The 24,639-nt window shown below is 38.9% G+C and overlaps 1 protein-coding gene across 1 annotated transcript in view; it reads left to right on the top strand.

The window, feature by feature from the left end:
• The first annotated feature begins 2,112 nt into the window (after nt 1–2,112).
• Nucleotides 2,113–24,639, top strand: part of cntn4 (contactin 4) — a 133,237-nt gene continuing 110,710 nt past the window's right edge. Inside the window, exons 1-2 of the mRNA XM_028406752.1 lie at nt 2,113–2,298; nt 18,245–18,381. Coding sequence (XP_028262553.1) covers nt 18,327–18,381 — 55 coding nt within the window. The 5' untranslated portion in view covers nt 2,113–2,298; nt 18,245–18,326. The remainder of the gene's footprint in view (nt 2,299–18,244; nt 18,382–24,639) is intronic.

Below are 24,639 nucleotides of genomic sequence, written 5' to 3'. Positions count from 1 at the left end.
TCTGATGACATTTTACCCATGATGATATGTCATAGACACAAAGACATTTCTGAAAGGTGGTTTTGATCCTCTGATGGGAGGTGCCGGCTTTTGCAGTGTTGGCAGCACCTGAGGCTAATGGTTAGCTATTGGCAGACCAGCTGTAAAAGCAGAAAGCTCGTGTTGTGAGACAGCACCCATTTATCACTTAACAAAAGAGTCACATCCTTGTTTATACAAGTCTTTATATGGAAAATAAAGTCATACAAAATTTCACCCCTCACCAAGTTGTCATGACACGATAAACAACCGAAAGGGTTCTTCAACCTGATTGTAAATGCTGTATGTTTAGTTCTACTGGTGGGAGGCTGCCTAAAAACAGTACAAGCTCATGTAAAACGTCTGGCGATGTCATTAACATTACAGTTCATATATGTACTTACCTTTGTATTATGTTATTAGAGGATAGTGGGCCCTTCAGAAGAACTCAGATCCTATGAAACTTTTTGTGGAAGAGTGCTCTCAAGAGTACCAGTGATTCAAAACTTCAGCCACAAGCATATGCAGCAGCTCTTTATGTTATAGGATTAAGTACTGAAATGGTTTCTAGTGGTGTACTTGCTTGTTGTTATTTAAGTGTTCAATTTTGTTTCACTTGGAGCAGCAGAATGGTATAATGGTTATTATATACTGTTGCCCTTTAAGTTGGATTAATTTTATTTTCAGGCACATTCCTCACTGTGATGTTTGGAAGAGATTGATCAATTTTACACTTTATCTATCAAGAATAAATCACATTGTTACAATCATTTGAAGGGAAGAGATAAAATATATTTTATTCCAACTTTCTGGACAACAGTGTACAATAATGAAAATACTAAAGATATTAAGACATGATGCACATTTGTTTTCTACCTTGTGGTATTGAGTCATTACTTAGTCTATTATCCCTTTGTAACAGTGACCGCTGGGGCAGATTGGCTCCATAAATTAGACTTATATGGACGACATTTCTTTGTACACAAAAAGTGAGGGCCTGCACATCATTGGCTTTCATTGAAAAATATCACTCATCTGTTTATTCTGTCTGCATCTGCGAGGCAGCTGTCAATATGCTGTGCTTTAAATGTCCACTGGGAGGCTACGTGCCACCCATGCGCAGTGGATAGACATTTACAGGATTGTAATTTCTGTGCAGACAGACATTTTTTTTAAATTCTGATGCATTTCACTGCAAACTTGCTTCTTTTTAAATTTTTTATATTTCTTTTTTTCAAAGGCAACAATTACGTTTTCCAGTGTATATGCTGGTCCCTTCTTGCAATGTTTCGCTTTGCGAACAGGTGTGGATGTAAAAGTACCACTGGACCTTAACCTCGAGCGTTCTTTCCACACTGCCTGATTCTCTTAATGTTGAAACTTGTGATCTCCGGCTCCAACCAGTGCTGACTAACATGACATCACCCACGGCATAGTACGTTTTATAGACTATTAAAAACACTCCTGGCTTTAGATCTGTAGCAGACATTGTTTTGTAAAAACAGCGCTGTGTCTGCTTTTATATCATATTTTGTAATTTCATATTATATTTAATAAAAAACTTATGGGAGTGCCAGTGAGTGTGCTGTGCCTATTGCTCACAGGTAGGCCCACTGCTGGTTGTTTACCACAGTAAAACAAGCCAGCCGAGAGGCATTTGGTCCATCAACATCTCACTGTTTGGACATCCCAGCAGCCGCAGCAGCAGGAGCAGGAGGAGGAGAGGAAGGAGTAGTAGTAGTTGGAGGAGGAGGAGGAGGGCGTCTGTTCCGCTTGGATTGCCGGAGCAGTGAGGAGGCTGGTCGGTAGGGGAGACAGTCAAGACAGCGCTCTATCTTTCTCTCTTCTTTGCGTTCTCCTTCGGCCGAATGTGCGTGCGTCCCGCTCCGCTCCAGCACGGTTCCAGGAGGGAGGGAGGGAGTCTTGACGCATCGGGGTGAGTGAGCACAGCGAGGCTTCACTTTCCAATATGCAACCTGCGAGACGCCACGCCGTCAGCTACTTGTGCTACTGACACTAGAGAGAGTGAGGGGTAAGAGAGGGAGGAAGGGATGGAGATACAGTAGTGCCGCGCACAACAGCACAGCTCGTGAATGTAGCGATTCACACAAAAGACAGGAGCAGCGTCTTTTGCGCACAAGTCAGACGGAGAGGCTATTTTTGGCCGGGAGCGTCGCGAAACTCGACAGTGATGTCCGTGTGCAGATTTTGCTTTAGTGACAAAATACGGATTAATCTCTGGCTGTGAGTTCCCGGGAAATATCACTGCTGTGAGTACAGGTAAGATCATTATTGTTTCCCCATTCTCTTCCAAGCTGTAACTTTTGCATCCCTCAAGTTAAATCTCCAGCTCTGTTGTTAGAGGCAGCTCAGAAACAAGCCATGTCTAACTTTTCCCAGATTACACTAAACCACAACCGCTGTGCGGGCTGTAGGAGGTGACGGGCGGGATTGCCTTCTCTGAATTTCACCCTCTGCTGATCTCATTTGCCTGTGTCTACTTTGTTGTGGGACTATCATGGTGGAAGCGAAGTAATCTGCGAGTGTGTGTGAGCGTCTCTCCGATCAGTGCAGATGTTTAGTAATCCTCCGGTGCTGACCCTCCCTTCAATAATCCCTGCGGATTTTGCCGATTATGCTGCCGCCTCCGCTGCTGTTGACCACCTACCGGAATCCGTATAAATCCTGGATTAAACGGGGACAAAACTTCCAGTGCTTGTCTGCATCCTTTTTTTGGATGGAAAACCCACATTATTAATAACGAATTAATAATAAATAGAAAAAGTGCATAAAATGAAAGAACTCAAATGAACAGCACCGTATTACTACTCTTCTGTGATAATCAGTGCGTCTGTCAGTCACCACCATAAAGCTGTCCAGCTTCTGTTGGGCCTGGAGTTTAATGGCACAGCAAATGCCATAGAAACCCCACTTTAATATGTTTAATAAATGTGAACATCTGTGCTGCCCGAGCACATGTGATGTGTCAAACGTCTGCCAGAAAGCCTTCATTCAAATCACAACTGATTCCTGTGGAGTTTTTCAGCTCCGGAAACATAAAAATAAGCCTAGCATGCACAGACACAGTCAGGAGAAAATGTGTTAGTGTGATGATAACACGAGGCAGAGCAGACCATGTGCTGCACATGAACATGATTCTGTTGATGTTGCCTTACATTCAGCCTTCTGAATGAGGAGCAGCTCCAGTGACTCAGTGGCACAGACCTATCATCTCACTTGACAAGAGTCAAACTTGTTCTGAAGGTTAAAAAAGAGAAATACTTCTCCTCAGAAGGGTTCGGGATTGGTGATTATTCCTCAGCTTTGTCTTATTTTGTGAACACGAGCGTAAGTGATCTCCCTAAAAGCCCGAAACAAGAGAACAGAAACTCTCTTGAGATGCAAGCATAAATATTTAAAACATTTTTTAAAAGACGATGATAGACTGTGATTCTAATTTAACTACCAAATGACCACAAAAGTTTACATAATACTGACATCACAGAGGCTGAATCAACGGACTGCTGGGATGCTGTGTAATCTTTGTTGTTTTTCTGACCATCATCTAATGACATCCAACATCTGCCTGACATGGTCAAGTCTGCCCAGGATGCTGTCACACACGGGAAAGTGTCCTTTAATGTTTGGCCACGTCCTGGTTGCCAACAAGCTTGTCAGGAGTGACAGAGCGCAGAAGTGACATTAAAAACACTGCACAGCTGCACAAGGTGCATTTAGAGGCACAGCATAAAAATTTCATCGCATGGTTTCCTTAGGAAGTATCGGAGAAATGTGTCATCGAAGTCATTTTCATTTCACGTCTCTTCAGGAAAGCCAGCTAAAGAAACAGAGGGTGTTGTGTGTGTGTGTGATGGGATGGCGATCTTTCAGTGTGCGGCCTTACTCTTCACATTGACTTGTTTTGTCACAGGATATCTTTTAAGTACTGACATTACAGCCACATGGGTATTGTACATTAGTCATGATACTGTAGTCTCACCATAAGTCTTTTAGTTGTTTTACACAGACTGGACACGAGGAGGAGGCAGATTCAGACTTGTTGCTTCATCTTTTACTTTCACACCTGTTTGCCTACATTTGTTGCTGGTTATGTGGTGAATTGTAATTTTACAGTGCTGTTATGTTGGAACTGTACCTTTGCTGTTTTGCACAAATTACTGATGCTTGAAGCTGATTACCCACAAGCCCCTGAATACATGTCCGTATGGGTTGAGTTTATGTATAAGTTCAGATGTTAGAAAAGGTGAATGCACAGTAGATATAAAATGATTAGTATGTTAATTCGTTGTTTAGACTTTTCAATTATGTGCTTGAACAATATGCAACATAAAATGTTTCATTATAGGTTTGTCAGACAAGACAAGTTGTATCATTTATATCTATTTTTTGATATTTTATGTTGAAATAATATTGGTCAAAACACAAAGAAGCCTGCATTGATGTTTTGGAAAATAAATGTCCATACGGTTTAACAGTCTTGTCTTGTTTTATGGAACATTCAACAAAGCCCTGTTGTGATCCATTTACTATAACATGAGAAGAAGCAGCAAAATGTTACATTTGAGCAATTTCTTGGACATTTATGTCATGCCTGATAAATTATTAGGCATAAAAACTGATAAATATTGTGGTAAATGCAGCATGTTGTGGTTATGACATCAAATAGCTGTACTGCCAGAGCCGCTCAGCCACCCACACAGGGCAGAAAAGACCCAAACGTGTCATCTCTTGCCTAAAAGAAGATAAGAAGACAAAACGGTTGCAATCAGTAATACAAGTTTAGGAAACATTCCAAAAGGAGGGAGACAGCCGTCAAGTTTTAGTAAGTAATATTAAGTCAATTGATTATCATCATGAAGATGTGTTTTCAGCAGGAGCAGTAGTAGTTACGGAGAGAAAAAAAAGGGGCTGCCACAGTGCCACGAGCTGTATCTGGTAAGATGTTAGATGCTGGAGACAGCCCTAAGGCAATGAAAGACAATCTGGGGATTTATTGTTCAGATGACCAGCCTTTCTTCATAGTAGAATATGAATACGTAATGTCACAGCTAATTGGACATTCTAGTATAATCTCCCAAGCTGTCATAACAATGCAGCAATACACCCAACCATAGTCAGTTCAAGGGTAACTGTAGACGTTAGTCAAGTTACCCTTGCTAAAAATGTGTGATTAATTTGCATTGTGCAACTTGCATCCCTGCATGTTTGCGTAAGAATTATCTAAAAAAAATGTGGGTTTATTTTCTCACAATATATTATATAATTTATGCAGCTACAATTTATTTCTGTCAATTATCAACCTGAAAAAAATGTGAATGGACAATTAAGTATATTAATCAAAGAAAATGGCAGAATGTTCCCAGAATCCTGTCAGGAGGTGCTGCATTTGGGGACCACTGCTGTGGAGTTTCCATCATTCTTGTGCTGGCCTCCTTCTGTAATAGGCAGTGTAATTTCTGACAGAGGTGTGTGTTTGTTACCACTATGTGGATCGGGGAAAAATCTCTTTACCGGTTTGCCCAGTAACAAGCAGCAAATAAAAACAAATGATGGATGTCAGATCTTAAGCATGGCTCCTTTTTTTGCATCTCCCTGCTGGATTTTTAAAGTAAGCAGCCCAGTGAGATTTTTTTATAGCACCTTAATAGATGAGGAAGCTACACAACTAATACTACTTTACCAGAGTGCTGTGTGGTTTTATGTATGCCATGCATTACCTGGGTGGAATCTGGCAAAATGGCATAATGACAAGCTGAGCTGCATGTGGTGGAGAAGACAACTTATCTGTCAACCGGCATACTAGAAAATTACATGTTTATTTCTTAGCCAAACTGTAACTCAAAAATGGTATGATAGTTGATATTAGGCCATGTTCCAGGGGTGTCAGCACACACTGAGCAGATGTAGAGAATTCTGTGTTCACTGAATGAAAGTGGCTGTTGTTTGTAGAGTCAGCAAGGAAGAAAAGTCAAAGTGAACTCGCAGAAAGGCTCACTTGTACAATTTTTTTTTATTTCTTATTTATATATCTTTGAAACATTTGCTTAAAAAACAGCTACTGAAGATCCTAAGAAGGCAGCTTCTGCAAATGAGTTTCCGGTACAGCACAAACTGGGTTTTATTGAAACAAATCATCCATCTGCATGTGGTTACATACAAAATCTTCCATCCTCTGCTGATGAAGAATTGTTGCATGTGCAATTTACTCAAAATACGCCCCATTCTTACTACACTCAACAAAAATATAAACGCAACACTTTTGTTCTTGCTCCCATGTTTCATGAGATGGACTTGAAGATCTAAACTTCATTCCAGATACACAATATTACCATTCCTCTCAAACATTGTTCACAAATCTGTCTAAATGTGTGATAGTGAGCACTTCTGCTTTGCTGAGATAATCCATCCCACCTCACAGGTGTGCCACATCAAGATGCTGATCTGACATCATGATTAGTGCACAGGTGTACCTTAAACTGCCCACAATAAAAGGCCACCCTGAAATGTGCATTTTGTTTCTGCTTTATTGGCGGTCTGGGGACTCAGAACCAGTCAGTATCTGGTGTGACCACCATTTGCCTCATGCAGTGCAACACATCTTCTTCGCATAGAGTTTATCAGATTGTCTATTGTGGCCTGTGGAATGTTGGTCCACTCCTCTTCAATGGCTGTGCGAAGTTGCTGGATATTAGTGGGAACTGGTGCACGCTGTCGTATACGCCGGTCAAGCACATCCCAAACATGTTCAATGGGTGACATGTCCGGTGAGTATGCTGGCCATGCAAGAACTGGGACATTTTCAGCTTCCAAGAATTGTGTACAGATCCTTGCAACATGGGGCCGTGCATTATCTTGCTGAAACATGAGGTGATGTTCATGGATGTATGGCACAACAATGGGCCTCAGGATCTCATCACGGTATCTCTGTGCATTCAAAATGCCATCAATAAAATGCACCTGTGTTCTTCGTCCATAACAGATGCCTGCCCATACCATGACCCCACCACCACCATGGGCCACTCGATCCACAACATTGACATCAGCAAAGCGCTCACCCACACGACGCCACACACACTGTCTGCCATCTGCCCTGAACAATGTAAACCGAGATTCATCCGTGAAGAGAACACCTCTCCAACATGCTAGACGCCATCGAATGTGAGCATTTGCCCACTCAAGTCTGTTACGGCGACGATCTGGAGTCAGGTTAAGACCCCGATGAGGACGACGAGCATGCAGTTGAGCTTCCCTGAGACGGTTTCTGACAGTTTGTGCAGAAATTGTTTGGTTATGCAAACCAATTGTTTCAGCAGCTGTCTGAGTGGCTGGTCTCAGACAATCTCGGAGGTGAACCTGCTGGATGTGGAGGTCCTGGGCTGGTGTGGTTACTCGTGGTCTGCGGTTGTGAGGCCGGTTGGATGTACTGCCATATTCTCTGAAACGCCTTTGGAGACGGCTTATGGTGGAGAAATGAACATTCAATGCACGAGCAACAGATCTGGTTGACATTCCTGCTGTCAGCATGCCAATTGCACGCTCCCTCAATGCTTGTGGCATCTGTGGCATTTTGCTGTGAGACAAAACTGCACATTTCAGGGTGGCCTTTTATTGTGGGCAGTTTGAGGTACACCTGTGCACTAATCATGATGTCAGATCAGCATCTTGATGTGGCACACCTGTGAGGTGGGATGGATTATCTCAGCAAAGCAGAAGTGCTCACTATCACACATTTAGACAGATTTGTGAACAATGTTTGAGAGGAATGGTAATATTGTGTATCTGGAATGAAGTTTAGATCTTCAAGTCCATCTCATGAAACATGGGAGCAAAAACAAAAGTGTTGCGTTTATATTTTTGTTGAGTGTATTTAGAAACTCACTGTGTGCACGCTGCTCTGTGCTGCAAGCTGTCGGCAATAAGCACACTCAAGTATATTGCAGGGCTCCTCAGTATTGTCTATCTAGTCACATCTTAGTGTTCATTATTAATATTCAGATTAAAAAATGTAGCTAAGCTGGCTCGTTGAGACAGCTCCATCTATTGCTCTATTTTTGTAGTCTCATTGATTCTGTAAAAGTCCTATTTGTAATCCAATCATATTAGAATAATTTCCCTGCGTGTGTGATGCTTTATGATGCTCTGTCACTTCTAGGCCTTTGGTTTTAAGGCTCTGTGCTCCTATGGGGTGAATGTTCTCAGACTGTCTGCGCAGGCGATGTTTCCTAATTCAAACATTGTTGCACACTGCTTCTCCTTGGGAATGGCTTTAATTGAGTGCTTAATAAGAGCAACGCCACACAGCATCTAACTTCAGGGGGATCCAAGCACGTGGACTGCTGCATTATTAAATGGACTTATATAAGGCCTGCAAACAGATTCTTCCTTCCAAGCAGTCTCAGGATGAGGCCAGGTTTGCTCTTGATAATACACCACCTTGAATGTGGTTTGCTTTGTTTTCAGAGGTGCATTGTGCCCTGATGGGTGTGGCTGCTGTGTGAGAGAGACATCTTTCCTCGTTGATTTAGTAACAATGTAAGCACTCGATAAACTGCACTTCCTGCAGGGCGTTGTTATTTTCTTTGTCTGAATCAAGATTACAGACTGAATCGAGCGCTGTGATGACTCCAGTATAAACTAAACATTGCGCTGCTTTATATCGATCGATTTTGATTCTGTCACAAGCTTTTGAGGATGAAACTTGCACTGCTCATGCAAAGTCATGTGAACCTATGTGACATTATGCCTATAGGCATAGCTTCAATATAGCTACACATAAAGAGTTTATGCTAACTCTTGTCAGTCGCTGAGTGTGGTAATTATAGACTCAAAACTGGAGCATCACAGTAAACAGTCTTTATTATATTGAAGACAATTATTGTGAGTGAAAGAAGAAAATGAGGACAGAGATGGAAATGAACAGAGCAAGGTTGTATCTGGTTATCTGTGTTCTTTTATGTTTAAGAATTATTTTTATTTATTGAAAGTTAATTTTTGTTTCTCTTTTTGATACAAACAATAGCAAAAATAAAAATCAATACCTTTCTGTCTGAGGTGCCATTTCCACTAAATTGCTCACTGTTGTGGTTTATCTGTTCGTGCAGTCAGGAGGGGAAGCTGTTCAGACGGGACCTTGAAAAGTTCTGAACTCTGTTTGAGTCTGAGCCTGTAACAGCTTCCTTTATATAAAATAGCTTCATTTGAGATTCAGTAAGCATAGTATAAAGGACGCTGTTATTAGGAATTTAGTGTGTTTGTTGATCCATATTATACTGGTTTTACATTGAAATGTATACTGTAGGCAGGTATTTTAATGAAGGTAAACAAACTCAGTAGGGCTGAACGATCTATCGTTTTAGACCGAAAATTGCGATTTTGAGATCGTCAAAGCCACGGTTTTTTGCACTGCTCCTAACTGAATCAGGTTTTGTTTTGTCAAATGCTACAGCTGAAAACGAAAAGAGAACGGAGGAACTGGTCCCTAAAACGAACTCCTTTATGCTCGGTACTGTTTCTGCCGGCAGCAGCGGCGCGTCTTTTAAGCCTGTGTCTGTGTCTGTGCGCGCGACGTGTGTCGTAGTGGAAGGGCCGCGTGTATACGAATGTATTATAATGTTACAAGCATGTACGCGCCCACCTCTCTGAACATTACCAGCTCGTGATATTTAGGTTCGCTGCTGTTGTGCCGCCAGCAGCTCTTCTACGTGTGTGTGTGTGTGTGTGTGCGCGCAGTGGGAGGGCCGCATGTGTACATCAGATGCAGACAGAGGCAACAGCTAATGACGTCACCAAAACAATAACGCAGGCATTTGATGAAGAGGCTCCATGAGGACTCTAGTAAACGGTGGACAGAGCTGACAGCAGCAGCTCCGTTTGTCCTTAGATATGATTCCCATGAAAGTTTGATCATTTGTTCTAAATCACATTGAACTTTAAGAGTTACTTAAGTCTCAATACTGTATTTATTGTTTAACCTTAGGAGGCACACGGTCTGTTTAAATGAAATAAAATTAAAATTAAATTTTTGTTCTGTAATTGTTATTTAAATTTTCATGTTTATTGAAAACTAATACTGAGTGCACGTTATCAGAGTTTACTTTTAGATCTACTGATAATTTGTGAGAAGTGACAGAGCTACCTGACGTCATTTACACAGAAACATGCAAATTAGTGTCAATGTAAAAACAAATAGTGATTGTGATTTTATCATTAAAGAATCCTGAATTTTTGCCATATCGCCCACCCCTAGGTATGATGTAAGTTTCTGTGATCTTTGCAAATGCTCATGTGCACTAAAACTTGATTTGAAAAAAATCGTGGATGAAATCGAAATCACAATATTTGCCAGAAAAATCGCAATTCAATTTATTCCTAAAATCGTTCAGCCCTAAAACTTAGGTACTCAACAAGTTCACAGGATTTTATACTGATCGGTTTGTTGCTTAGTTTCGGAGGCTCTCGGCATCACCATCTTGGCAGTCACCTATGGGCATGCCGATGAAATGCAAGAGGACATCTCCATGTCACAATAGTAGTCATGCCCCTAGTTGTATAACTTTAAACTGTTTTATAATTTATTCAGGCAGTTATTTTTAAAATATAACCCCTGAAAAGTTGTCACGAATGAGGGCATTATCTATAGAGACCAAATGTGTTTATTAGATGTATGTACTTATATTTGCTCTTGAAGTCAGGCTTTTTAAAATGGAGATTTGTGGGGATTGATTTTCTTGTAGAGCCGGCTTTAGTGGTCACTTCAGGAAAGGTTTTTTTCCTGGGTTCTAGAGGTTGTCCACAACAGCATCTTGTTCTGTTGAGCATGATATCACGTGCTGGAAATTTTAGTGGTCAAAGGCCGCAGTCGGTGATCTCAACACTTTGAAACTCAGGATGTCCACCTAGGTGTCACACGGTGCTAGACTGTGCTGATTGGAGCTCGAGCCCATTAATACCTGTGATCTGTGAGTCGTCTGACTTGGGAAGTGCAGAAAATAATCTGGATGTTTGCGTATGTTAGTGTTTTTTTTTTATCCAACATAAAAGGCCTAAAGAGACTTATTGTTTTCATGATTTTGGAAGTATCTCTCTCTAATAAATATACTCATTCTTCAATGCTTGCAGCTATATACTCATTCATTTGGGTGTGTTTTCACTAATACTCGATATGTTTCAGGTGTCAAATTTTACTCTACTACAAAATTAATTACTAAAAATATTATATATTGCATATTATAATACATACCAGAGCATGTGATTGCTCTGTGTTCTACATTTGTTGCATTATTTGTGAATACTTTGTCACATCTGAACGTACTACATCACCCATAATGAAAAGTATAACAAATGTCATTTTGTATTTTGTACTTGGTTATTTTTATGCACACATCTTGTATTCAGTCAAAGAAGCTACTTAAGAAATTATATACTACAAAAAAATAAAGGAAACATTTTTTCTTATTGTCAAACTTGTGTGACAGTTAAAATGCAGAGCTCAATAAATACTCTGTACTTGTGGTGCTGCTTCTACCACAGTCTTGTAAGATTTAATTTAATCTGTCTATAGTTTCCAATTACAGTCCAATTACCAGTAGTATCAATCATGTTTTAGAAGACTTTGGTTGCATGCAGGTAAACTAGCCATAAATATCTTAAACAAAGCCTCTGAAGAAACATCACAAAGGACGTTGAGGCCTCTATCCACTGTTTAGGTTTACTTTGACATTAGTGCTAAATATCTACCAATTGTAGGTGGCAGCTGCTGATGCTCAGAAATTAAGTAAAAATGTATTATGTGCCATCTTTCGTCATTTCTTTTGATTTTGTTTTTGAGAAGTGTAAAATAAATAAATAAATAAGTTATAGAATCCCAGGAGGAAAAAAAATCCCTGATGAGCAATTACCTACTTCGGAAGAACATCCAACTGACACAATGTAAGACTGGAGATAACTGCAGATGTTCTGAAGTGCAGTTATTCAAAACTGGATCTCTTCAAAATAATTAGGGATTCTATAAAAGCGTTTACCAGACGATCACACGTCTAGGGTAGAGAAATATGGGATTCTGTAGTCACTGTATCCAAGTAAATTAGCTGGTTCATTTATTTAAACCAAGGACGGTAAGAAAAAAAAAAAAACAGGACTAAAATAATTTTAAAAAATAACCATTTGGCTTTGCTCCGAAAACACACCAATTTATTTGGGATAACAAACAGAGACCCATTCTACAGTATGTCCATGTATTCTGGAAGGTCAATCAAGCCCACCCCACTTACATACCATTATAATATACCATTATAGTCATTTAGTCCAAAATGAGTGCTTTTTCAGTATCAAATATTTTCTCGACAGTCACATGAGTTATCTCCACCTTACTATTGTCAAACTCCTCTCCCACCTCCTTTTCTGCGTTTCTGTTCTCTCATACATCCTAATATGTCTGCCGGAAGTGTCAGGTACACGTTTATAATAAATGTGGCCAGAGATCAGGTTCTTTAAGTAATTGTGATTTAAAGCATATTTTCTTTGTTTTTCCAGAGCAAAATCACAATATCACAAAGTTCTTTCTATTAAAATAAGTTCTTATAGCTCACACTGAGCTGGCAGTAAGCAGGGGGATGCAGTTTGGAAAAAGTCACATGTTCCACATCAGGGGTGACACAGATGCACAGCAGAGAGGTGTTTCGTGGAGCAGTCACAGTTTGGCTTTATCATCACCATAGTCCAGAGTTCTCATAACAACACTAAGTGTAAAACATACAGGGTGGGAATTTGTATGCCTATAGCTGTTTATAATATAGCAAAGAGAGAAGAAAAAAATGAAAACAGACGACAAAAACTATCAAGGTAACAATAGAGAATAGGAAGGAATTACTCTGGTTGATGTAAACTGCTGTAACAAAATAAGGGACCATGGGGATTTTTATTGATTATATCTCTAATTTAAGTGTCTGTCGGTAATAAAATTATCCTGGCAAGCCATGATTGATTAGCTTCTAACACCATGTGGAGGCCATCTGTAAAAAAAAACACATTGATTTATTAACAATTAGGGTGCCAGCTTTGGCACAAAAAATGTAAAAACAAGACAACATGGATTTATTCACATAAATAGCAAAGACACAAGAGTGATGGAAGCCATAAAAAGAACTGTCACAACCTATATATCCCTAAAATACTTAGTTACTTAGTTAATACTTCATTTTAAATACAATTCTTTACCACTAATGCCTCACTGTTATTCTCTTCCTGAATAAAAAAGCAGCTATTTCATGTCACAACAAATGAGCATCACATAAAGGTAGCTGCATCCACTACAGGTGTTAGATACAGCTGTCTTTTGGCCGAGTTGCCTCTTTGATCAAGCCTGGCTCTGTTTGGCTCTCCGCCCTGATATCATTGGACGATGGATCCCTTAGGACCAGTGCAGTACATTAACCAAACGTGTTATCTCCTCCCGAGCTAATTTAATTCAAGGTGTGATTCTACACCTCCTGTGCAAAGACATCAATTTCCTCTTTGTAATAGATTGATTTTGGACTGTATCACTAAATTCTGGAGGACCAAAGAGTGAGCTTTTTGTTCATGGAGCCTGATTTCATGGGTTATGTCCCTTCTCACAGTTGTGCCACTCACTTTTATCGACATCGGTATTGTCAAAACTAATGCTAAACCCTTGCAGAAGACTTACCTGCAGAAAATGGTCACACCACAGCTTTCTTTGGGTAGAATAACCCTGTTACTGATGTGCATTTGCAGAAAGGTACTAGTGTGCATTGACCTCATTTTGCACATTAAAAATTCAATAAACTGTTAACTGTGTGATTGGTGGGAAATCGACCAATGTTTTAATTTTCTGGTAATTTGTTACTGACTGAATTTGCTGATTATCTCCTCTCCTTATGCCCCAAAGCGCCATCAGTCATCTTGCTTTACCAAATACATCTGCACTATATTACATTGATGATTGCTGCCATTTGAGTGGTGACTGCAAATTATGGCAGGAAACGTGAGATCAGCATGACTATTAGTAGTACCTTGACTATTAGTAGCAGTTTTTAATCTAGCACCATATGAATTGATTTTTTGTTTCTGCTTCTTTTGCTTGTTGAATGCTTTCAATTTTGTGCTTATGAATAACTGTGAAAGGCAAATGTGTCATGAGCCATGTCAGTGCAACACAACAAGCACCTGTAAGCCCTGTAAACCTGGCCTGCACCAGAGTTAAGAAGGCACTGCTGGATACGCTCTGCATAGCCAGGACATTTATCAACTTCCATTTTCTTGGCGTCAAGTAACTAAATAGATTACAGCAACAATAGGCAAGAGCAAGTTTGTGAGGTGCTCAGTGGTGTGTTATCTTTAGCCGCTGAGGTGCTTTATCAGGTCGAGTTGAGACGAGGTGGAGGAAGCCAAAGCACAGCTCTGATGCTGTACAAATAGACCCTAACAAACTGGAGGAAAACAAACTTACCACAAAAGTTCAGTTCTATGATTCTGCTCTGTGCCCGCTAACAGGGTTATCCCCCGTATGAACACATATACAGAGAGAGAACAGAGAGCAATATGATATAACTCTTCAACAATAATTTATACATAGTCGTATATACATATACATCGTCATTCATTAGAACATGTCACTTTATTATTTATTTATTATTTTACACATCAAAACAGAATCTTAATCTGCACTGCTAAATGCTGATATTGGCTGATGCCAACATATTTAAAAAAAAATAGCAAATATCGGCCTGATATTTGGTCATGTGACCTCTAGTCAAAGGTCACGTGAGTACCTGCTGATTATAATCACATGCTGTCCAAAGATGCTGTATAAAGAGTTTGAGCACAAATGGACTTCTGCAGGAGTTTTACTTGGTGTCTCTGTGTTATTGTGTGTGTAAGTTTGATTGCTTTTGCATTCTTTGCTTTCCTTGGATCTGCTAATTGGAAGAATATGCAATGACATTTTCCACGCTTGGGGTCTTTTTTTAAATGATCTGATTCATAAATGGCCAAAATCCTAACTCCTCATCATCAGTACCCTTAGGTGCATTTTCATTTGTCATCATTGAAACTCTCTAATTAAAGTGCCCCCCTTATTCTTATCTGTTTTTCTGTCATGTATCTAAAGTTACAATGTCGACTGTCAGATGTGGCCAAAGTTCCTGTGAGCCCAAAAGCTCAGGTTTCATAACACTGTAAACATAAAGTGTTTTTTCTTTTTGTGCTGGGCTGACTACCCTGATTGCTTAATATGGTCATCTGCTGCAGGCACAACATGCCTATGAAGCAGTACAGCTCACAACCTTTGGGTGCTGCCCTGCAGAAGTCCTCAGAAAGTTGGCCACTCAGGATAAAGAGGGCTTTTAGGGAAGGGAGGCCTTAAATACACAGGATCATCAGACGGAATGAACTGAGTTGCTGCATAAAAGACCAGTGAGATGAATAAGGATTATTTGAATTATGTGTTATGCAAAGCTTTATCAATGGATTCCCAGAATAAAACACAGTGCATAGAGGTCCTCTTTAAAGAAATGCCCCTTTTGAAATGAGCCTGCAACACAGCTGCAGCCCCATACACACTTCAAAAATGCAATAATGGTTTCTATATTTTTTTAACTGTGTACTATTCTTAAAATAATTCAATTATTACATTCCTCAGGTCACAGACAAAACTATTATCAGAAAAAAAGATTAGAATTTATTATGTCCCCTTTTTAAACTTTGGGCGCTTTGACAGAACTAGGTGACTTCACTGAGTACTTAATTTAAAAAAGTGAAATACGCTGGTGTCATACAATATGTTTTTACCTGCATTTAGGGGCAATTAATTTGCTCATTTTATTATTATTATCTATAAAAACACACATGGTATTTGAACTCTTAAGTCCCTTGTGCATCATACTAAATGTTTTGTACTAGATTCATTAATCCATTTAATGCTGGTGTAAAATGTTAAAAGGAAACCAACATCACAGACAATCACATTAGCCTAATAGGCACAGGGCTCGCTGCTTTCATAAGAACAACTTGAATATGCATAAAACTGCTCTCTAGGAGTAAGGCACAGCCTTGCACCACTGCTGCATCCCAGACAGGTTCTGACAACTCACTATATGATGTACGGAGATAAAAAGCCTCTTCTCTGTAGGTGGAGACAGGAGACAGAGCTGGAAAGAAGAGATTTTAAGATTAATGAGAGCGTAGCCTACTCAAACAGTTTCTGGTGCCTTTTGGACGTGTTTTTCACTGTGTTTTAAATCTCTATGCTGTCTGTACTCAGTCACAGCAGGGGTGGGGTAACAAAGATCTTCTTTGCTACTTTGTAATGGAAAAATTACACAAATAGATGTAATTTTGAAGAGGTTTGTGTCAAACATGCCTCAATTCTAAATGTATTTTTACCCAGGAGACACTAGATTAATGCCGCTTGTTTCCTGGAGGAGCTCTGGAAAAGGTAGATTCCACTTGTGTTGCTTTAATTTGTACAACAGTACAGCTTTTCCACAGGCAGCCTTTGACATTTCCCTCAAACCTTCAGAACTTATTCTGTATTCTTCCCTCACAGTTGCTGGCATACTGGATAAATCTGCCTTCTGTCACCGTGTCCTATTTACATTCTGCTTTACTAAACAACCCCTCTAAACCAAATACCTATTAATTTGGCTACAATGCTAGAAAGTATTGGAAATGGGGAATTAAAAGTAGATAGATAGATATGTTATTGATCTCAGGGGAAATTCAAGCATCCAGTAGCACATACATTATCGATTAGCACTGAAGAGAAACAAGAAAGAAACAAAATTAAAAAAAGGTTCAAACAGAAAGTAAAATTAAAATTTTTAATATATACTTACAAGTCCCACACACAAAGCAACTGAGTAAAATACTAGACTATACTAAACTAAAGACTTTAATACAAAGTAAATTGGGCTGAAAGAGCATGCAGGTGTATTTTTTAGCAATTCTAAAGTTAAGTAAAGAGTATTGCCAGATGGTGGGTGTTAAATGGAAGCACTGGCAATCATGTAAGCTAGCATGAACAAAGGCATTATGCATCATTTATATAATACAACACATACATCAATAGAAATGTTTTACTACTTTAAGAGACATGAGAAATCAGGTGTCAAATGACTTTACTGCATGTCATCATATAAGGGAATAAGTCAATAGCACAACTGGAAATTGCATCGTTATTTATTAAGCTTTTAAATTTTACTGAGCAACACAATATACTGCATATATATATATTTTTTTACCTTTGTTTGGTGATTCAATTGGGAATCTGTTGTTATGGTTACAGCAATGAATATAATATTGAACACTAGTTTGAAACAAACAGCAGCCAGTCCATTCATACACTCCACTAACCCTTCATATGTGGTCTTGTGGTTTTTGATGTCCCTGTTAAAGGATGTTTATGAATTTAAAATCCTGCTGGCACTGCCACTGTTCTGTCCTTTTGTAGTCATGACACAACCATATCTCTCTCATACGGCCAGGCCCATCTAGAAAAGGCTTTTCTCCACACACATTCCCAAAGTTTGACAGTCAATAATCACTGACCATAGTTTACCATGACACGCTGTAGATAACAAACTATAGAAATAATCCTCTCTGCCTTCATTCCATGTTTTCTTTTTGTTTCTGACACATTTTTCTTAGCCTCATTCATACTTCCCTGACTTTCTCCTGCCATAGAGACATTGTCTGTGTTCAGGGAAAAGCACACAACTATTATAAAAAATCCTTCCATGATTTCCAGCAGTTTAATGCTTTCCATTATTTGGCTTTGCACTTTTTTGAGCATGAAAGCTACAAGTTTTAAACCATGAACAATGTTATATGAGAAGCTCAGAAATTGACTTAAAAATAAGTGTCCCTAGTGTTGCTAGAGATGTGGAAATGAATGCAATTTTGTGTTCATGTGCCGAAACTGAAGCAGTTTTCTTTGTGGTGCAACTTCCATGAAAGAGGAAATCTGTGTTTTCTGTGCAGACTGTGACATAAAATTTGGTTCACTGACTATAAATGCAGTTCATAATTAATATATATTGGCATGCTCTCAGCTGTACATTCCTACTGATTTTTTGTTCCACACCTTGTCAAATGAGCCTGCTGAGTAGAAGACAGAGGCTTGATTTTTAAAGATGCTACTAATGAGAACCTTTCTGCCAACTCATCTCACCTGCTTCTTTTTCCACAGATTGGAAAACCAGAAAGGTGCAAATCGGATTCCATACATTTGTGATTGGATGTGAGACTACTTTGACCCTACAAAATTGAAGATGATGTTGCTATGGAAACTGCTGGTGCTGCAGTCACTTATGGGGTGCCTTGCAGGTAAAGTATCTTATTAAGAACTTTTGATGCATGCCAAAGCTGCCTTTGTGACGCGTGAGTCCTTATTCATATGTATTTGGGGCAGGTGGCAGTATGAAAAGCTGTAGTTTAGAAAGGAGCAACTTCAAGTAGATTAGCCAAAAGCAAACACATTTGATAAAAGAGAAATCCATTCAATGTGGACGTTATTCTTTAAATGAATCACTGTCTATTTAAAGCTTCCAATCGCACGTTGCATTGTGTTTTAGCATCACCTGAGTCTTGTGTCTTGCTTTCACAAAAGGTTAGCGTCATCTTGAATGTGAATGAGAACAGTGTTCTGGCCTAAAATGGAGTTTATTTGGTTTAAGTTTACAGATCACAAATACAGGTGAGATTTTATCAAGAATGGAAAACTTTAAATACAAAGTTGTGGTAACCCAGCCTAGCTAACACAAAAGACATGACAAAACACTTTAATTCACCCAGTGAAGTCAAAATTATTGAATAATATATGAAACCAGTATAAACTAGAAATAAATAAGTAGATAATTCACACAAAATTCACAAAGAAAAAAGTATTTTGAAGGCTCCATGTTAATAAACTTAAAATTGAATAGGTTTGTGCTGCTGTAGGTGGGTGAAGTTGATGTGATGTCTTTATCTGTCAACAAGTTAACAATTAACAAGGTCTTTGGCCATTCTTTAATAATCGGCATCATCTGACATCTATGCACATTAAAAGAGCTAACCAGGAAGGCGCAGCTGTGGAGTGTTGTTAGCACTTCACACATGCATTAGCCTGTTTTTTAACAATTAGTGATGATTAAGGGAGAGAAAAAGCTAGAAACTAGAAGCTCAGAAGACTTGAAGAAATTATATTGGAGTTGATTATTCATCCAAAAGTAAAGTGGTTTTAATGCACTCAATATTCTGTTCATACATTATTTTTTAATTTAAAAGTATATTTGCAGTGCATTGCAGATGCAATATGCATATTGAAAGAGACAGACATTAAGTGTAGTTCAATAGATATTTATTTTAGTTAAACAAATGTGTGTCAGCATTAAATTGTGGTATTTTATTCACTGGAGGAAAAAAAGACACTGACCAAACAGGTTGGCCGTTAGCTGCTAAAAATCAGCATAGCCCATACCTGCATCAGCTGACCATTACCGTCAATCTTAAATCGTCTCCCTCTATCGGTCGAGTCTACTCGACCGATGTGCAGCTGTGCTCCTCTGGACATGTTTAGAGCTCCCACCTTTCCACAGCTTTATAATTGTAAAACAAGACAAAGTAAAAAAGAATTGTTGCTCAAAAAGCCTGACCTTTTCATATGATGAGATCAGTTTCAGTGAGCTATGTCTGAGTTACCTGGATTAGTTTGCAAACACAAATGGGCCCAGCATTTGACATTAAGTCATCGAACAAATGAATTCATTCATTGATCAAGAGTATTAAAACAACACTAGGATTCTTGTAGTAACAGTAATTATTGTATGAATGTACTGCTGGCAAAAAAGATTGAATTTAGGTTAATTTCTCAATTTGACATATAAAAGAGGCAATGAGTCAACGGGAAATCCTTCCTGGGTTCTTTCAAATGTCCATCATTCATTTACCAAGCAGTAAAGTTGAGTTATAGCTTCATTATACCGTGGTGCCCATTTCAGCCAGAGGCTCTGTGGCATTGATCACATTTTGATGGAGGACTTTAATTTGTCTCCTTTACAAATAGGAGGGGTCACCAGAGAGCATCAGTGGAATCACTCAGAGTGTTTAATCAACAGGTCTTATACGAATCAAGATGAAGAAAAAGGCTGTATTGATGAGGTCTCTGTTCGGCTGAAACCTTCCTTCTCATTACTCAACTCACATTAGACCTGCGGTGAACACCTTGCCCTCTACACATAAGATTATCAGATTTGTTTAAAGGAACCTTGAGCTACATTGCACTTGCCCTTGCTTTGTAGTCTATACATATCTCTGCTCATCTTATGGCAGGTCTAACAATCCCACAAGAGCTCATTGCAGACAGCTGGTGATAATTGATCAGTGTGCAGCTGACTCCTCAAGGTGTTGATACAATCAAATGCATCAAGGGTGTAAATGTAACATAACTTATGTATTTTCCAGGATAAATTTTTTTGCCTGAAGCCCCACTGGTGTTTAGTAGTTCTCAGTATCTGTGTTGTCCGAACAGGAATAGTGTAATTTAATTCCAAAATGATGACAGTATGGAGCAGGAACAAACTAAGGAATCTGAGGCTAATTCCTCTGGCTTCAGGAGTGCAAATTTGTTCCGTGCTTCTTTGTTCATTTCAATATTTAAATCCAGAACTACAACTACAGTAGTCATGTCCTTAATGTTGATCATTTCCCTCCTGTTCTCCTGTCAGCAAACTAAATGTTATGTTTCTCAACATTCTAACACAAAAAATGTTTCAGGTAGAATATATATATATATATATATATATATATATATATATATATATATATATATATATACTAATAACATTCACTGCCCAGTTAGGAGATAGAATTATGGAGAATTTATAAACTAATATTTTATGTACTCATCATCTGTGTATATAGTAACTTGGATGCAGTCTGTGGAGGCATGGTCTTTGTACATGGCCACCTGTTATTGGCACATCTTGAGATATCTTTGATATTATCTCTGCCACGTGAAGGAGCCCTTAAAATGATAGCCTTTCATCAAAATGCAGTTTCTAAGTAAAGGTGTTTTTTTATTAAAGAGGGAAAAAAATCCAAACCTACATGGCACCTTTATTAAAAAACTGCATTTTGTGTTTACTTTTTCTGTTTAATATTTAAATTTGTTTGATGATCTGAAATATTTATGTGACAAAAACCTTTTCACACCACTGTAGCTAATGAGTCATTTATTAACATAGAAGCTCCAATACATAGCTTAAGTCCATATCCATATCATTTACCAGCACAATCTCACAAATAAATTTGTGCTTAAAACCTTTACACTGTGTCTCTGTGTAAACTAGCTGTTTTGTTGAGCCTGGTTATTAAGGTAAATGTCATTTGGATTTGGAAAGAAATTTAGTCTCTGCTGAACAGACACACCAGATATATCAAGTGTGCAGATGTATTCAATGCAAAGTCTGTAGATATTGAGCTGGCATCACAGAGACAACCTAAACTATGGAGCTTTTAAAACAAAAAGAGGATGTGGGCCCTACATTTTAAAAGACTGACCATGTTGACGGACCTACAGAAAACAGACATAGAGGGTCTAACTTAAGGATTAGTTTTTTTTTCCTTCTTGCAAAAATAACTCAATAAATAAATGAATACATAGCTTTAAACAAAGCACAGACCTATACATGGTGCTGGAAACCCCCCTGCTTATCAGTTTGTGACAGGACCTGCTATACAATGGATGACATGGCCTCGATATGGATTAGAGAGGTGGCTAAACATTGACTACTGGTTTCAATGACGCACAATATGTAGACCTAAAGACCTCAACTTCCGTGTGCTGCATATTGTAAGGATGGATTTGCGAGCATTGAGAACCTCTAACTGTACAGATGTTTATTGCGGCTTTAGTTACAGTCTTTAGCCTGGGGAGATTTGACTTGATTTGTTCTTCATGCACAAATGAATATGAAGCTTGATAACAACATATGTGCCTGGTGAAACAAAAAATCCAATTGCATTTTTAAATGAGTCACCTGCATATGGTCTGCTTTATGAGGCATATACAGTATATATATATATACAGTGGGGAAAAAAAGTATTTAGTCAGCCACCAATTGTGCAAGTTCTCCCACTTAAAAAGATGAGAGAGGCCTGTAATTTTCATCATATGTATACCTGAACTATGAGAGACAAAATAAGAAAAGAAAATGTAGAAAATCACATTGTAGGATTTTTAATGAATTAATTGGTAAATTCCTCAGTAAAAGAAGTATTTGGTCACCTACAAACAAGCAAGATTTCTGGCTCTCACAGACCTGTAACTTTTTCTTTAAGAGGCTCCTCTGTCCTCCACTCGTTACCTGTATTAATGGCATCTGTTTGGAGTCGTTATCAGTATAAAAGACACCTGTCCACAACCTCAAACAGTCACACTCCAAACTCCACTATGGCCTAGACCAAAGAGCTGTCAAAGGACACCAGAAACAAAATTGTAGACCTGCACCAGGCTGGGAAGACTGAATCTGCAATAGGTAAGCAGCTTGGTGTGAAGAAATCAACTGTGGGAGCAATTATTAGAAAATGGAAGACATACAAGACCACTGATAATCTCCCTCGATCTGGGGCTCCACGCAAGATCTCACCCCGTGGGGTCAAAATGATCACCAGAACTGTGAGCAAAAATCCCAGAACCACACGGGGGGACCTAGTGAATGACCTCCGGAGAGCTGGGAACAAAGTAACAAAAGCTACCATCAGTAACACACTGCGCCGCCAGGGACTCAAATCCTGCAGTGCCAGACGTGTCCCCCTGCTTAAACCAGTACATATCCAGGCCCGTTTGAAGTTTGCTAGAGAGCATTTGGATGATCCAGAAGAGGATTGGGAGAATGTCATATGGTCAGATGAAACCAAAATAGAACTTTTTGGTAAAAACTCAACTTGTCGTGTTTGGAGGAGAAAGAATGCTGAGTTGCATCCGAAGAACACCATACCTACTGTGAAGCATGGGGGTGGAAACATCATGCTTTGGGGCTGTTTTTCTGCAAAGGGACCTGGACGACTGATCCGTGTAAATGAAAGAATGTATGGGGCCATGTATCGTGAGATTTTGAGTGAAAACCTCCTTCCATCAGCAAGGGCATTGAAGATGAAACGTGGCTGGGTCTTTCAACATGACAATGATCCCAAACACACCGCCCGGGCAACAAAGGAGTGGCTTCGTAAGAAGCATTTCAAGGTCCTGGAGTGGCCTAGCCAGTCTCCAGATCTCAACCCCATAGAAAATCTTTGGAGGGAGTTGAAAGTCCGTGTTACCCAGCGTCAGCCCCAAAACATTACTGCTCTAGAAGAGATCTGCATGGAGGAATGGGCCAAAATACCAGCAAAAGTGTGTGAAAACCTTGTGAAGACTTACAGAAAACGTTTGACCTCTGTCATTGCCAACAAAGGGTATATAACAAAGTATTGAGATGACATTTTGTTATTGACCAAATACTTATTTTCCACCATAATTTGCAAATAAATTCTTTAAAAATCCTACAATGTGATTTTCTGGATTTTTGTTTCTCATTTTGTCTCTCATAGTTGAGGTATACCTGTGATGAAAATTACAGGGCTCTCTCATCTTTTTAAATAGGAGAACTTGCACAATTGGTGGCTGACTAAATACTTTTTTTCCCCACTGTATATAGAGAGAGAGAGAGCAGGGTGTGGTTTTCTCAATTGTTTCTATAAAAGCATTTTATGCAACAAATCTTTTACAGAAATTTGAGAAAAGTCTGGTAAAGGTTAAATCATCTTTAAAGCTTTCAAAATAAACTGTACATTTAGTTTTACAGTGAGGTGTGTCATATAAGGACATGTAAAACTGCATATTGTAGTTAATTTCAACACATTTTATGAACATCTAAATTAACGACAGAACAAATAGCCTGCACAGTCTCATATACCTCATATCCAAAAAGTGTAAAAACACACCACAGATGTACAATGTGGTGCTAGGTGATATCCCTCATAATAATTTAATATCGGCACTGTGGTTTGCTTGTTTGAGCTGTGTTCTCTGGTAAATGCAACATCAGCTTCTGTTGGATTGATACTGGAAGTAAAAGCTGGTAATGTTAACATCAGGTACCCATTACAGTCATAAATCTGTAACTGTTTGGTTTAAAGACGATTGACTAGGGTTGGAATTTTTTTACCAAAGTGCTTCAGCACCTTTATCAATCATCTGTGCCAAAAATACCTGAGAGTGCATCAAGGTGAGGGAATACATGTTTGGAGAGCGTAAGACTACTCTACACCTCAAATATAAGAATCTGCCTTTGTTTGGTTCATGCTCACTTGAAAAAAAGATAAAATATTACAAACTAAAATATTTGTTTCAAATTTTGTAATTTTACTTTTTAAAACTCAAAAGATTAGCCATTAACTAACTGCAGCTTGGCTTGTTTTCAAAACCAGATAATTACTCATTAAATTCAATGCCAGAAATCTCCCAGAGGTAAATTGGGTGGGTGCATGGTTGTGCTGATAGGAGGGTGATGTAGTGTATGTACACGTTGTAGGTTATTTTGCTTATTTGTGTTTTACGTG

The sequence above is a fragment of the Parambassis ranga genome, chromosome 5, assembly GCF_900634625.1.
Source record: "Parambassis ranga chromosome 5, fParRan2.1, whole genome shotgun sequence".
Taxonomy (NCBI): domain Eukaryota; kingdom Metazoa; phylum Chordata; class Actinopteri; family Ambassidae; genus Parambassis; species Parambassis ranga.
Note: the sequence above shows the minus strand (reverse complement) of the source record. Positions and strands in the feature narration are given on the sequence as shown.